This window comes from Manihot esculenta, chromosome 14 (assembly GCF_001659605.2).
Source record: "Manihot esculenta cultivar AM560-2 chromosome 14, M.esculenta_v8, whole genome shotgun sequence".
NCBI lineage: Eukaryota > Viridiplantae > Streptophyta > Magnoliopsida > Malpighiales > Euphorbiaceae > Manihot > Manihot esculenta.
Window position 1 is genome coordinate 67,360 of NC_035174.2, and position 14,735 is coordinate 82,094.

The window sequence follows — 14,735 nt, forward strand, 5'->3', positions numbered from 1 at the left end:
ATTATAAAAATGATATTTAATAATTATTAAAAAATATTTTATTATATTAAGTCTTATTAGACTATTAATAAAAATATAAAGAACTAATTGATCCAAAAATTTAAATTAAATTTATTTAACAGACAGTTTAACTGGACTTAGTTGGTATTTTTCCGTTAACATCCCCAAATTCTCCCTCTTGTTGTTTTCGTTCCATTGAAAAAAAAATACTCTAATTGTATATTTATCTTTTAAAGGATAAAAAAAGAAAAAAGAAATGCAGAATATTGGTAATTATATTTATTTATTTTTTCCTTTGACAATTTGACGAAGTTAATCCCCAATTGAACCCGGAAACGAAGAACCCCCAAAAAGTAATTCAACACTCCCGTCGACACTGCCACCGTTATCGTTTTCGATTAGATTGCAAACATCTGCTGCTTTCATTCATTCGGTTTTTCAGTCATTTTTTTTATCGTAGTCTTCATCTTTAATCATCATCTTCTGTTTTGGGTTAAACCGTAAACAGCCAGCGTCTAAATTCGCACGGGCTATTGGCGGACGTCAGCGATCATCATCGACTTGAAAAACCTACGGATTTTTCTCTCAAGTTGAAGCTTCCGATTGTTGTTATTCTCATATATTGCGCCTTCAGGTTCGTTAGGGTTTCTTGATTTGATTCACATCAATAAGCTAAACTAGCCTAGGGTTACTAAATTAGTCTAATCATTCAAAACGATTTCTCCAAGCATTTAACTGCATCTTATTCTAGCTTCAACAGACGATACACCAGACCAATTGTTTTCATAGTCAATATTACGTTATTGTATTTTTGATTTCATTCTCCTTTTCTTCTTTTGACCAATTTCCATATTACAAGTCTTTTGCTCTCTGGCGTTCTTCTCTCTACTTGCCTTGCCCATGCTTCAATTGCTTCCTCAATTACGCATTTTAAGTGGCAAAGTCAGTTTTTCTAGTTATGGTAAATTCGCAACATAATTGCTACATTCAATTCGTTGTTACTCTCTGTTTAATCAAAGGATACTACGTTATGCAGCTTCTCCTCTTATTATTATTATAACTAATCAAGCTTTCATTCTTTCGTTTTTCAATTTATTATTCTTCTTTGCCTTATAAATCTAATGTAGAGACTTCGTTTCTCTAAAGAACAAAATGTTAACTGCAATTGACAATATTTTTAAACTCTTCCTGTTGCTTATTACAGGCAGTTTCACGTATAAGTTTTACTTGTTTTGAATTGAAGGTGGACATTTGGCCCATACTGTTAAAGTTACAGCATCATGAGTGGGTAATAAAGATGAATGTGCAGGCGCATTTATCTGGGCAGATCTCTGGACAGGTTCCTAATCAGTTGGCCCAGCAGAATGGGAATCCGCTACCTGCAGCTCAGTTGCAGAATTTAGCTGCTGCTAGTGGTGGAGGTTTGACTTCTCCTAATATGTTCACCATGGACCCTGAGCTTCATAGAGCTCGCATTTTTATGCGTGAGAAAATGTAAGATATCCATTTATCCATCTACTATCAGTTCCCAATTATTTCTATTTAATTTACCATAAAACTTAATGAAAGCTTTGTTGCAGTTTTAGTGCTACACATACCAGATCTTATCATGACATTAGATTAGTTTATGGTTTTACAGAAGTTTAGTTGCACACTCTCTTTCTCTCCTCCTTTATTTTATTTTTCTTTATTTTCTTTATTTTATTTTTTCAAAAAAAAATCTAAGAGACTAATCACAGACACTAGATGGTTGCGTTGAAGAGAAGATGATTTTATTTGGAGTTTTGGACTGATATTTTAGCTATTAAATGTCGTCAACTCTGTTATATATGCTTACGTGATGGTGCTCTCGAATGGGCAAACATAAAAATGTTAAAGCAACTGTTGAATACCTTTCATATTAAGATCTTAAAGTTGACTTTCTTGCTTTGTTATGTAATTTTAGTTAAACCTAGACATTGCTGCTGAAGTTCTCTTCCATTTTTTACCTGTTCATGGCTCCCATTGATGTTATAGTGACGACGGGGGAATCTAACCTGCAAAAAATATGTATTATTACTGATCCTATTTTCCATCATTTCTAGATTTGCAATTATATTGCAGAGGCAGCCTCAGCCAGTTAGTGAACCACAGAAACAGAAATTTAAAGATATTGCCAAACGCCTTGAAGAGGGTCTGTTTAAAGCTGCTCAGTCAAAGGTTTGTTGCTTTCCTCTTTTAACCCCCACTGAAGTCTATATTTATCTTGATTATCTCATTAGTTATGAATTAAATTAAACTATGAATTATTTATTTTTGACAAGTTTATTGAATTGAATTTCATAGTCTTTTTTCTTAGTCAGCTCAGTGCGGATGGATTTTTTTCTTAAGTCCTTGATTGTTCCTCAATGTTTTTTTTTTCTGTGTTGTGCTTTACGCAGCTGTAAAACTTTTTTGTAGGAGGACTACATGAACCTAAATACCTTAGAGAGTCGTCTGAGTAGTCTGATCAAACGCGCACCTGTGAATAACCACAACCAACGGCCTGGACAACTTGTTAATCCTTCTTCTTCCATTGGTACCATGATACCCACTCCTGGCATGTCACATAGTGGGAATTCCAACTTGATGGTATCTTCTGCAGATACCATGATGACTGCTTCCAGTGGATGTGATAGTATATCAGTGACAACTATGAACATGGGAAGCCTGTTGCCATCTAGCTCTTTACATAGTTCCTTCAGTAGATCTGATGGTATATCTGAACTTTATAATTTTAATTATCAATGCACCCTTGTTTACTCTATTCAAACGTCACAAAAGCTATGGTTGCAGGGACTATGTCTAATGGATATCAGCAAACACTGGCCAATTTCTCTATTAGCTCTGGTGGGAATTTGCCATCCATGGGTGGGCAAAGAATGACAAGCCAGATGATTCCAACTCCTGGATATAATAATATCAATAACAATAACAAGAGTAATAATCAATCTTACATGAATATGGAGTCATCTAGTAGTCTTGGTGGTTATTCAACTGTTGAATCTACAATGGCATCACAGCCACAGCAGCAAAAGCAGTATGCTGGAGGTCAAAACAGTCACATAATGCAGAATCTTGGCAGCCAAATGGGCAGCAGTATTAGATCTGGATTACAGCAAAAATCATATGGGTTCTCGAATGGAGCTCTAAATAGTGGGATTGGGATGATTGCAAACAATTTACAGTTTGTGAGTGAACCTTGCGTCTCTGAGGGTTATATGACTGGCACACCGTATGCTAGTTCACCCAAACCATTGCAACAGCATTTTGATCAACAACAGCAACAAATAGTGCATGGTAACACGTCTCTCCCATTGTTTATGATATCAACTATGTCAAACTTAAACGTATATAATATTGCTTTATTTGGGGACATAGCATTTCATTGTAAATGTACTTTTTTCAGGTGAGGGATATGGAATAAGTAATGCTGATTCCTTTGGATCTGGAAACTTTTATAATGCAGTAACATCTGTTGGATCAATGATGAATGCTCAGAATATTACTTCTATGAGCTTGCAGTCCATGCCGAAAACTAATTCATCTCTGGTAAATAATCAGTTAAATTTACATGGAATTCAACAAGCTGCACAGGTAAAACCTCAGTCAGCTGATCAATCTGAAAAGATGAACTTTCAGTCTCTACCTTCTAGGGACAGCATCCTACATACTCACCAACAACAGCAATTTCAGCAACATCTTCATCAATTTCCACAGCAGCAGCAATTTGTTCAGCAACAATACATTAAAAATCAGCAAAACCAGCAGCATCAACAACTTTTTCATGATGCCTTTGATCAGTCTCAGCCATCCGATCCCAGTAATCAGGTGAAGCGTGAGCCTGGAGTGGAGCATCATAATGAAGCTCTGCACTCGCAAACCTCTCAACATCTCCAAATGTCTGAGTTGCAAAATCAATTCCAGCAGAATGTTGTTGAGGATCATTCTCAGGCTGCACAAAGTCTCTCTCAGCCATCTGGACAGCATGGCATGTGTTCATCATTGGCACAAAATTCACAGGAAATGCAACAGGTGTCGCATCCGCATCAGTTGGTTTCAGAGTCTCAAAGTGATTTTACTTGCCATTCTATTGGAGCACCATCGGCTAAAATATTGCAGGGACAATGGCGTCCTCATTTGCCGGACAGAGGTTGCATCCCTAGCATGCCACATGAGCAGCATGTCCAAGAGGACTTCCACCAGAGAATATCTGGTCAGGATGAAGCTCAACGGAATAATTTTGCTTCAGAAGGTTCTAATATTGTTCAAAATGCTCCTCCTAGAAATTCTTCAGAGACTCAAAATTCAAATGGTGTCATTTGTAAATCCGGAATTGCGAACCGAGATCGCCAGTTCAGAAATCAACAGAAGTGGCTCTTGTTCTTGCGGCATGCTCGCAGATGTACAGCTCCTGAAGGGAAATGTTCAGATGTTAATTGCATAACTGTGCAAAAGTTACTGAGACATATGGACAGATGCAATTCATCTCCATGCCCATATCCTCGATGCCATCATACCAGGATATTGATTCAACACAACAAGCACTGTAGGGATGCAGGGTGTCCTGTTTGTGTTCCTGTCAAAAATTATGTAGAGGCACAAATGAGGGCACGCACTCGTCTAAGCTCAGATTCCTGTTTTTCTAGCAAATCCAGCAATACTGGTGATAATTCAGCTAAATTCATTTCAAAAAATCCTGCAGTTGTGGAAACTTCAGAAGAACTGCATCCCTCCCTAAAGCGCATGAAAATAGAGCAGTCCCCCCAATCTTTTAAGCCTGAGGATGAAATTGCTGCTGTATCTGCTTCTATGACCACAGATTCTCACATATCTCAGGATGTCAAGAAGCAAGATTATAAACAGGGTGTGCCAGTTAAGTCTGAGTGCATGGAGGTAAAGTTGGAACTTCCATTAAGTTCTGGACAAGGAAGTCCTAGGAATAATGAGAAGAAAAAGGATATCGTAGACAGAAACAGCCAAAAGCTTAATGGTGAATCTGTTGTACAAGATGAGTCAACTAGTTCATCGAAACAAGAGAGCATCAAAGTTGAGAACGAAACAGATCAGGGCAGGCAAGAAATTTCTGCACAACCTGCAGATAATGCAGCTGGAACCAAGTCTGGAAAGCCAAAAATAAAGGGGGTATCACTGACTGAACTGTTCACACCTGAACAAGTCAGGGAGCATATAATAGGCCTTAGGCAATGGGTTGGCCAGGTAACATTACCTCTTCTTTTCATTTAGGACATCTTTTGAATGCTCCCCATCCCCCACACTCGCACGCACATGTGGAGTATTGATAATTTGTTGTTGTTTGTTGATAATGAGAGCTGTGTATTGTTGCACTTCACAGCACATCATCATTTAGTCATTATGCTTGTGAATTTGGTTTTAGAAGTACTTATCTTTGGGTTTGAGATGAGCTGAAATTGGTTTTAGAAGTTACATTCCCTTCTTAGTATCTATGCTAACAAGAGTAATATAGCTATTGCCTTTTCTCTTGTTCCCCATTTATTGCTTATGTAATCTTATTATTGAGCTAAGGATGCAACCTGTTTTATAGATTGTCAATGGATAATGTACAATCTTGGATATTGTGGTAAGAGAATCTGTTGAAATTGCAGTCTTATATATCTGCCTGATGTGTCTTAACATATGAATTTAAGTTCTCATTTTGAATTAAAGTTTCCCTCCTTTCAAATGGTTTCCCAGGACTTTGGCAGAGCCTTGCATTTCCTTGTATGCTGTAATTAAAATATCAAATCATTTATTCCTTTTGATAACTAATATGATGGAAGAGAAATTCACACTATTGAGTACATGAGAAGCATTTGAGACTTCCACTGGGTGGAGAAAATTAATAGAAAATTATTATATTATCTTGTAAAACCTAAAAAATTCACCAAAAACTTTTTGAAACTTAGGATGTTGTATCAGCAACGTCCCTTTAACTTCATTTTGTATTAAAGTTTAAGAATCTAAAATTTATTTACCCCAATAAAAAACTCTCTAAACTTCAATTGGAGTATTATTGATATCCTGAAGCTTGTTATCATCGGTTTACAAGTTAATTTGCGTCTTAATATCGCTATTATTTCTGAACTTGGATGTATTTCTGTTGTCCCTCAACTTTATTATACATAACAAATTTCTTAACTTCAATTTAATGTATTTTTCCTGAAATTTTTATAAAATTATTCATAATAAATCATAATTATATAATTTTCTTTCAAACTGCTATAGTAAGCTTAAAATTTAATATCTTATCTATTCATTTCTATTTGTTTGAAATGAAAATTCATAATTTTAGAAATAGTATATATATATATATATATGTATACACTGTCTATTCCTCGACTTAGATGGATGTATCACATCTCAACTTTAATGTGCAATCCTAACTGGTCATGGCCTTATTTGGCCTTTTAATGATAGTTCAAGGGCGAATTTGGCCAAAGATGATATTTATTATTTTTTGATCCCCGCTATATAGTTGAGGGGCAAATTTGGCTTTTTTGCCAATTACAATCATGATTATGTTTTTTTTTTCAAACTTTTATAGTTAGCTTAAATTTTTAATTTTATTTGTTTATTTTCAATTTATTTGAAGTACAAATTCATAGAGAGAGTATAATTTTCTATAAATATATATAACTATTTGTTTGTTTATCGTATCACTTTAGTGATTATCGTAATACTTTTAATTCAATTTATTTTAATGTCTAAAATGTTCATCAAATCTAATTTATCTTAATTTCAGTGATATTATTTCAGTGTAGCAAAAATTTAATAATATATGTTATTTTGGTTTCGTTCATTTTATTTTTAATGTAAGGAAAAAATATAATGATTTATATATTACCTTTTTTAGTTACATTCAAACTTAATTAAGCATATGAATGATATATCTGTATAAAGGATATATTAAATGTAGTTTTTCTTTTTAATTCTTTTTTATATTTATAAAGTAATTTATCTGCTTATATATTGTCAGACACTTTGTATTATAAACTATTTATTAATAAGTTATCCGGATTATTATTAGATTATTTGTTGTGTTTGTTCTCTTTAGTAGGTTGTGTCTTGCATTTGCATCTTTCCCTGGTCAAAATGGTGCAAGCATTTTCACGGCATAATTTCTCTTATTATTAATAAGATAAAGGTTGCTATGTGCATTTGTTATCAATGATCATTCATTTTTCTGTGTACAGAGTAAGGCAAAGGCAGAGAAGAACCAAGCAATGGAGCATTCGATGAGTGAGAACTCTTGTCAACTGTGTGCAGTTGAAAAGCTTACTTTTGAACCACCACCCATATATTGCACTTCCTGTGGTGCTCGCATTAAACGCAATGCAATGTATTATACTATGGGAGCTGGTGATACACGGCATTACTTCTGCATTCCTTGCTATAATGAGGCTCGTGGAGACACTATTGTCGTTGATGGGAGTGCCATCCCAAAGGCAAGGCTTGAGAAGAAGAAAAATGATGAGGAGACTGAAGAATGGGTTCGTAAATGCATTCATTGCATATTGTTCTTTGCATAGTAATTTCAAATGACTTAACTTGCATTCTTTTCCTCTATACTCAAGCAGTGGGTTCAATGTGACAAGTGTGAAGCCTGGCAACATCAAATTTGTGCTTTATTTAATGGAAGAAGAAATGATGGTGGGCAAGCTGAATATACTTGCCCTAATTGCTACATAGCAGAGATTGAAAGAGGAGAGCGGAAGCCTTTACCACAGAGTGCAGTCCTTGGGGCCAAAGATCTACCACGAACAATACTCAGTGACCACATAGAGCAACGATTATTCAGGAGATTGAAGCAGGAGAGACAGGAGAGGGCGAGGATTCAAGTAAAAGGTTATGATGAGGTGATCTATTTATAATGTAACAGCACTATGTTATTCTTTTTATTGGATAATAATTGCATTTTGCTCTCGTGCAACTTGCATATGAGGGATGGCCAGTGAATGAACTGTTCACATTTGCCATTTTGTTATAGATTGTAGTATAGTATGAGCTTGTGAAATTGAATTAGTAGTAGGTGGCTGACTCAAAGATGAGAACTATGTTGATTTCTCTAGAATTAGGAAATCCCATTTGCTAGGACTACAAGTACTAAGTAGGTAAGTTCTGACTTCTGAGGTGATCAACTGGCCAACCACTTTACATCAAGTTTTCTACTTAGCCAATGTCATAGTTGAATGTCATTATTGAAGTGTGGAATTAGAAATATTTGCCCAAAAATCATTTCATGCTTTTTAATAGGTATGGTCTATCTCTTCAGAATCTCATTTTCAAGGGCATTTTTGTTTTTATTTGAGATTTGCCACACTTTTATAGAAATGATTGTTCACCCCCCGAACAATAAACAACATACTTTTGCACGCGTGATATTATAATGAAAATTATGGGATAAAAACCCTATGATTTGGTCTAAAATGCATTTCATTTCCTCCGTTATATAAAAACTTGGGGTTGTGAAATCAACCTTCTGGTCTTTTGTTAGCTAAAATCCGAAGACAATATCAGTTTTGTTTTGTTAAACAGATGTCTTTATTCTGCAAAAGAATAGCTTTTTCAACACAGGAGGGGGGAAGCATGTATTACACCAAATCTCAAGGAGTTCCATTTGTCATTTTCAGCATAATTGTTTTTTTATTCCATGTTGCAACTATACATGCATGCTATTTAAACTGTCAATGTATTAAAATTGCTATATCTGATTTCTTTAAAAATCTACATTTTAAAGGTTCCAGGAGCAGAAGCACTTGTAGTTCGAGTTGTTTCATCAGTTGACAAAAAGTTGGAAGTGAAGCAGCGTTTTCTTGAAATTTTTCGAGAAGAAAATTACCCAACTGAGTTCCCGTACAAGTCCAAGGTATGCAGGAATACACCAACTTCTTTGTATTATCTTTTATCAAGGTCTAAAGGATTGGATCCCTCTGAGGTTTGCTCAGGTGGTAGGCCCGAATGAACAGTTTTCAACTTAGAGAGAGAGAGAGTTGGAGAGACTGTGCAGAGAGCATTGCATGCTGTTTTCATAAGTAATTTACTATATGGTTTTCAATGACTTCTGATTATTGAATGGAAAGTTTTTGTCCAGGTGATTTTGTTGTTTCAGAAGATTGAAGGTGTGGAGGTATGCCTATTTGGCATGTATGTCCAAGAATTTGGATCAGAATGTCAATTTCCAAATCAACGCCGTGTCTATTTGTCATATCTGGATTCTGTGAAGTATTTTAGACCTGAGATTAAAGCAGTGACAGGAGAGGCTCTCCGTACATTTGTTTACCATGAAATTTTGGTTAGTTGGAAGTATTTGTTCGTCTTGTTCTTTTAGTATGACTGTATCAATGTTTAATTCATTACTTACATTATTTTTTTGACCTTTCTGACTGTTTCTGTGTGCAGATTGGATACCTTGAGTACTGCAAGAAGAGAGGTTTTACTAGCTGCTATATATGGGCTTGCCCTCCTTTAAAGGGTGAAGACTACATATTATATTGCCACCCAGAAATCCAGAAAACACCAAAATCTGATAAACTCCGGGAGTGGTGAGCCTAACATCTTTATGTAGAGATCCATGTATTGTTTTACTGGTGAAATTTTGTTTGTTTTCTTATCTAACTGTGTGACATGCCTTGTTTCTTTTTTTACTTTATTTCAGGTATTTGTCAATGCTAAGAAAAGCCTCTAAGGAAAATGTTGTGGTTGAACTAACTAATTTATATGATCATTTCTTTGTATCTACTGGGGAATGTAAGGCAAAGGTAACAGCTGCAAGGTTGCCATACTTTGATGGTGACTATTGGCCTGGTGCTGCAGAGGATTTAATTTATCAGCTTAACCAAGAAGAAGATGGCAGAAAACAGAACAAGAAGGGAACAACCAAAAAGACCATAACAAAAAGGGCTCTTAAGGCATCTGGTCAGTCAGATCTTTCCGGTAACGCATCGAAGGATCTGCTACTAATGCATAAAGTAATTTTTACCTCCTGCATCTTAGTTTACAGTATTTCGTCCTGGTCAATTTCTTATTACTGGAATCTTAGCTTGATACAATTTTTGCTTTCAGATCATTGGAGCTTTATTGCACTATTACCTTTATAAGTTTGCATGATTATATTTATTTATTTATTCTTTTAAGCTTCCTTTTTCTCCAGCTTGGTGAGACAATATGCCCAATGAAGGAAGACTTTATCATGGTTCATTTACAGCATTGCTGCACCCACTGTTGTACTTTAATGGTATCGGGAAAGCGCTGGGTTTGCAACCAATGCAAAAATTTTCAGATTTGTGATAAGTAAGAATTGTGCTCTTTACCTGCATTTACTTTTTCTTAATATTGTATTTTATGCTATTAGATGAGATGTTATAGACAAAAATTTTTATGTAATATTTTATTTATGATTGTAGCCATATTTCGTGTAAATCTTTGGAATTAAGAACAGTTATTTATCTTTATTCCTTTTGTTATTTCTACATGAATGCAGTCTGTCTTCCTCATTGGTGCCAGAGCATGCTCAAACAAACTCTGCACATTCCTATCTTAGTTTTTGTCTGGTTGTTTTTTCATCTTTATTACTCTCAACATTCCATTTTTATACATGCATTTCCCTGTCTCTTTTTGGATACATTTTTTTTTTATGGATATACTTTGTCTATCTTGTCCAACTTTCTGTGCGATAAAAACATTAGTGAACCCATTAACCCATCAACTTTCTGTCCCATTAATAACGCAACAACATGACCCTTTGCTGTGTTGTTTAACTTTATGCAACAAACTTGAATCTCCTTTGTTTATCATAAGTCTATTATTTTATTGACAAATATTATCAATTGATACAAGGCAACAACACATTACCTTTTCCTTTTCCTTCATCCTTTTCTGTTTCCTGTGGCAATTAATGGTTTTTTCAATCATCGCCAATAACTTTTTTAATCAGTGCTACCTCCTTGGTTTGAATGAACAATATTCTTGGCTTCTATGTTCCTAAATATTTTTTTAGGAATTCAATTACATAATTCTCATCCTTTTCTCTCGCCGTTTCTTTTTCCTTTTCATTTCTTCCTCAGTACTTGTGTGTTAGAAAGTCGGTCTTAAAAAATGAGGTGTGCAATTTTGATTTGTTTTCTTGTAGCCACGTCTAATGGTTCTGATATCTGCTGCTTTTCCTGAAGCTGTTACGAGGCTGAACAGAAGCGTGAAGAAAGGGAGCGACATCCTGTCAACCAAAGGGAGAAACACACACTCTATCCTGTAAGCTTCTGTAATAGATATTGTTTTGAAACTTTTGTCTTGTTCTATTTGGTTCCCTCCACCTTTATAACTGAAAAATATCAATGCTAAATTTTTCAGTTTGAAATCACTGATGTACCTGCTGATACAAAGGATAAAGATGAAATTCTTGAGAGTGAATTCTTTGACACGAGACAAGCATTTCTTAGTCTTTGTCAAGGAAATCATTATCAGTATGATACTCTACGCCGGGCTAAGCATTCTTCAATGATGGTCCTTTACCATCTCCATAATCCAACTGCTCCTGCTTTTGTTACAACTTGCAATATATGTCATCTTGACATTGAAACGGGTCAAGGTTGGCGCTGTGAAGTTTGCCCTGATTATGATGTATGCAATGCTTGTTACCAAAAGGATGGGGGTATTGATCATCCTCATAAGTTGACAAATCATCCATCAATGGCTGATCGTGATGCCCAGAATAAAGAAGCTAGGCAGCTAAGGGTTTTACAGGTAATTTTTACTCCTGTCCAATGAGATTATGGCACTTTCCTCTATATTTTGTATGCTTCCTTGCCCCATGAAATGCTTTTAAGGTTTGAACAGTAAGATATCTAAAATTTATTTGTAACAAAAACCTGCCAATTATAGTTTAAGTAATATAAAATCTCTTATGATCTATAATCATTGGTTTCTCAGTTATAAAATTGATCTGATGCATTATTTTTTTTTTTAAAAAAGACATTTGAATTGTCTTTAATGCCCTATGATAATTGTTCTCACCCAAGTTCATTGCTCTTCTCTTTCCTCCAAAACCACAACTATTTCTCTCTCTTCTCATCCATATCAATACAACATTTCTTCCAAAAATCCTCATTCATTTCTTCTTCTTCTCATCCGTTCCAATCCAACTCTTTCTTTTCTAAATACCTAACATTTCTTCATTATAATTATTGTCATCGTTTTCTTCTTTCCATCCATCGCAACCTATTTCTGTCTTCTGAATCATTCAATTACTGGTAGTATATCTTGATTTTCCAATACAAGAATCAAATTCCCATATAATTGCATAGACCCAATTTCCTTGACCATTTCTCCATCCTCATGATTATCCCCATTTAACTTATGTCTTTCTTTAAATGTCTACATAAAATAACACAAAACTCAAATGTAACATTAAATCGTAGGTATCTTGATCTTTTGTATGATGATTGATAGTAATTTTTTTTTTACCCCTACTTTTTATTCTTCAACTTTGTTGAGATCAGCTCCTTTTTTGCAATTTTATTTCCTATGTTTTTTTTTGGCTAATACTCTTTTTTGTGTGTTCATATAAGAAACTGGTAGAGGTATTGAATTGAATTAGGGAGAGGTTGATTCTAATGTTGAGGAAGATATATAGATGGTGATGGCATTTAGGTCTGTTTTATTGTTATTTAATTTCATGTCACATCAGCAGTAAACTTGTAAACTAGTGATCATAAGTCTTGGGGGCTTTTGTGTCACCTAAATTAAAGTTGGAGGGGATTTATCTTATAATTGGAAGTTTAGGTACCATGTTGTTTTAGGTGTATAAATTCATATACCACATTCACCATGAGAAAATACCATAACATGAAAAAGGCAACTTGTTATCTCAATACCATATCCTGAAAAGGGATATTTTTATCTCAATCTTTAGCTTGAAATTTTAAATTTCAAATTCATGATGTGGTATTTTCTCTTTGGCTTAGAGCATACGACCTTGTATAGGCAAGTTTTTTGTGGAAAGAAGTCATGGAACTGATTATTCCACTAACGTGTAAGAAAGAGTAATTTTCCATGTTTTTGAGACAATTTGAATGTCAATAATTTGTACAATATTACTTCTATCCATTTAATGGGTTCAGCACATTGAAGTAGAACTGGTAAAACATTTTATGACTGGTCATATTTATCCAAAAATTATCCTTTTACGTGTGGCCTAATCAAATTGCATATTTGAAAATTGCAGCTTAGGAAAATGCTTGATCTTCTGGTGCATGCATCACAATGCCGTTCTCCGCATTGTCAATATCTACATTGTCGTAAGGTGAAGGGGCTTTTCCGACATGGGATTCAATGCAAGATACGTGCTTCTGGAGGTTGTGTTCTGTGCAAGAAAATGTGGTATCTCCTGCAACTTCATGCTCGGGCATGCAAAGAGTCCGAATGCCACGTACCACGTTGCAGGTTCATGATTCATTCTCACATAATAAATCAACAAATATTTTAGACCACACCCTGACCCCCTTGTTTTTGAGAATTGTGTTTATAAAATATTGACGAACTTTTATTTTCATCCAGAGATCTAAAAGAACATTTGAGAAGGCTGCAGCAGCAGTCTGATTCACGGCGAAGGGCTGCTGTGATGGAGATGATGAGACAGAGAGCTGCAGAGGTTGCTGGCAACTCTGGGTAACCATTTTGTACATATAATATGGTTGTTTTGGAGGTCAGGCTACCGGATAAAGAGGAAGGTAGACAATATGTTTCTCTGCTGCTCCATCAGGCACTGCTTGAAATTAAGCGTTGCAGGAAAAGTGGCAGGCATAGGTGTTCAGAAGGGATAGGCATACAATAGTACAGCATATTGGTTTATGATCGCGCTTGTTAGGGAACAGTTCTTTTCATTAATGTCACCACGGCTTATTTCCCTACAAAGAAGCGAGTGAAATTCGTTGGCCACCCCTGCCTCCATCAGCAGCTAACTATGCCCCGAAGAGTGTAGGATTGCTGATGTGTGCTAGTCAGTGGCTTAATTTGGTGATTCTTTGATTTTATCCTCTTGTATCTGTTTAATGCCACCCTTGGTGGCTTGTGTACTATAATTGTTCTTATTTGGCTGAATGCTTTTCGTACAAAGGAATGATGGAGAAAGGTAGATTCATTACCCTCTTTTTCACTTATTTTCCTTTTCTTCTCTTCTTCCCCGCAAATTCTTGACTCATCTTTTTGTAGAATTCCTTGTTATTTAAAGTGGGAAGAAATAAGTAGCATATTCGTAACTGCTGCAATTTGCTTGAGTTCGTGTGTAATTGGTTCGGTTAATATTAAATTGGGCCAAATTGAAATTGAAAATTGAATAAATGTTATTTTATTTAGGAATTGAATAAATGTTATTGAAAATTGAATAAGATGATTAATAATTCATGTATGATCTATGAGTTGGCTAGAATGATGTTAAAATAATTTTTTTTACCAAATATATAAATTTATTTTTGAATTTTATTAAAAAAATTGTGGCACCTATTTTTTAAATCGACTATCTTATACTTCAATCTTTAAAAAGTTTAATTAAGTGAATCTTCTAATCTTAATTAGAAAAAAATGTGAATGAAAAGAGAGATTTTGAAGACTTCGAAAATTAATGAATGAAAACTTTTAAATTTTTAAAGCGTGAAAACTTTGGACAGCTTGGAATGGAGGATTGGGAGGGTGTGCTGTCTGGG

At 35.0% G+C, this 14,735-nt stretch overlaps 1 protein-coding gene across 3 annotated transcripts; it reads left to right on the forward strand.

The window, feature by feature from the left end:
- The first annotated feature begins 301 nt into the window (after positions 1-301).
- LOC110600118 (histone acetyltransferase HAC1) lies at positions 302-14,192 on the forward strand. 3 transcript variants are annotated; one of them, XM_021736865.2, is made up of 17 exons: positions 302-634; positions 1,205-1,494; positions 2,085-2,199; positions 2,440-2,734; positions 2,803-3,318; positions 3,428-5,238; positions 7,233-7,529; positions 7,617-7,895; positions 8,777-8,905; positions 9,131-9,331; positions 9,439-9,581; positions 9,695-10,007; positions 10,190-10,329; positions 11,208-11,286; positions 11,386-11,778; positions 13,259-13,476; positions 13,591-14,192. In XM_021736865.2, exons 2-17 carry the CDS (start codon positions 1,298-1,300, stop codon positions 13,703-13,705), a joined length of 5,241 nt encoding a protein of 1,746 aa, XP_021592557.1. In that variant the 5' UTR covers positions 302-634; positions 1,205-1,297; the 3' UTR covers positions 13,706-14,192. The 3 variants fall into 3 exon arrangements, with proteins under 3 accessions (XP_021592557.1, XP_021592556.1, XP_021592558.1); XM_021736864.2 differs by having other exon boundaries at positions 1,244-1,494; XM_021736866.2 differs by having other exon boundaries at positions 1,244-1,494; positions 2,815-3,318.
- Positions 14,193-14,735: the final 543 nt, after the last annotated feature.

Bases quoted from the DNA above. Each gene is read 5' to 3' on its own strand.
- LOC110600118 (XM_021736865.2), top strand. From the start codon at position 1,298: ATGAATGTGCAGGCGCATTTATCTGGGCAGATCTCTGGACAGGTTCCT. The intron at 8,906-9,130 runs GTATGCAGGAAT...GTTTTTGTCCAG, and splicing joins AGTTCCCGTACAAGTCCAAG to GTGATTTTGTTGTTTCAGAA. The intron at 9,332-9,438 runs GTTAGTTGGAAG...TTCTGTGTGCAG, and splicing joins TTGTTTACCATGAAATTTTG to ATTGGATACCTTGAGTACTG.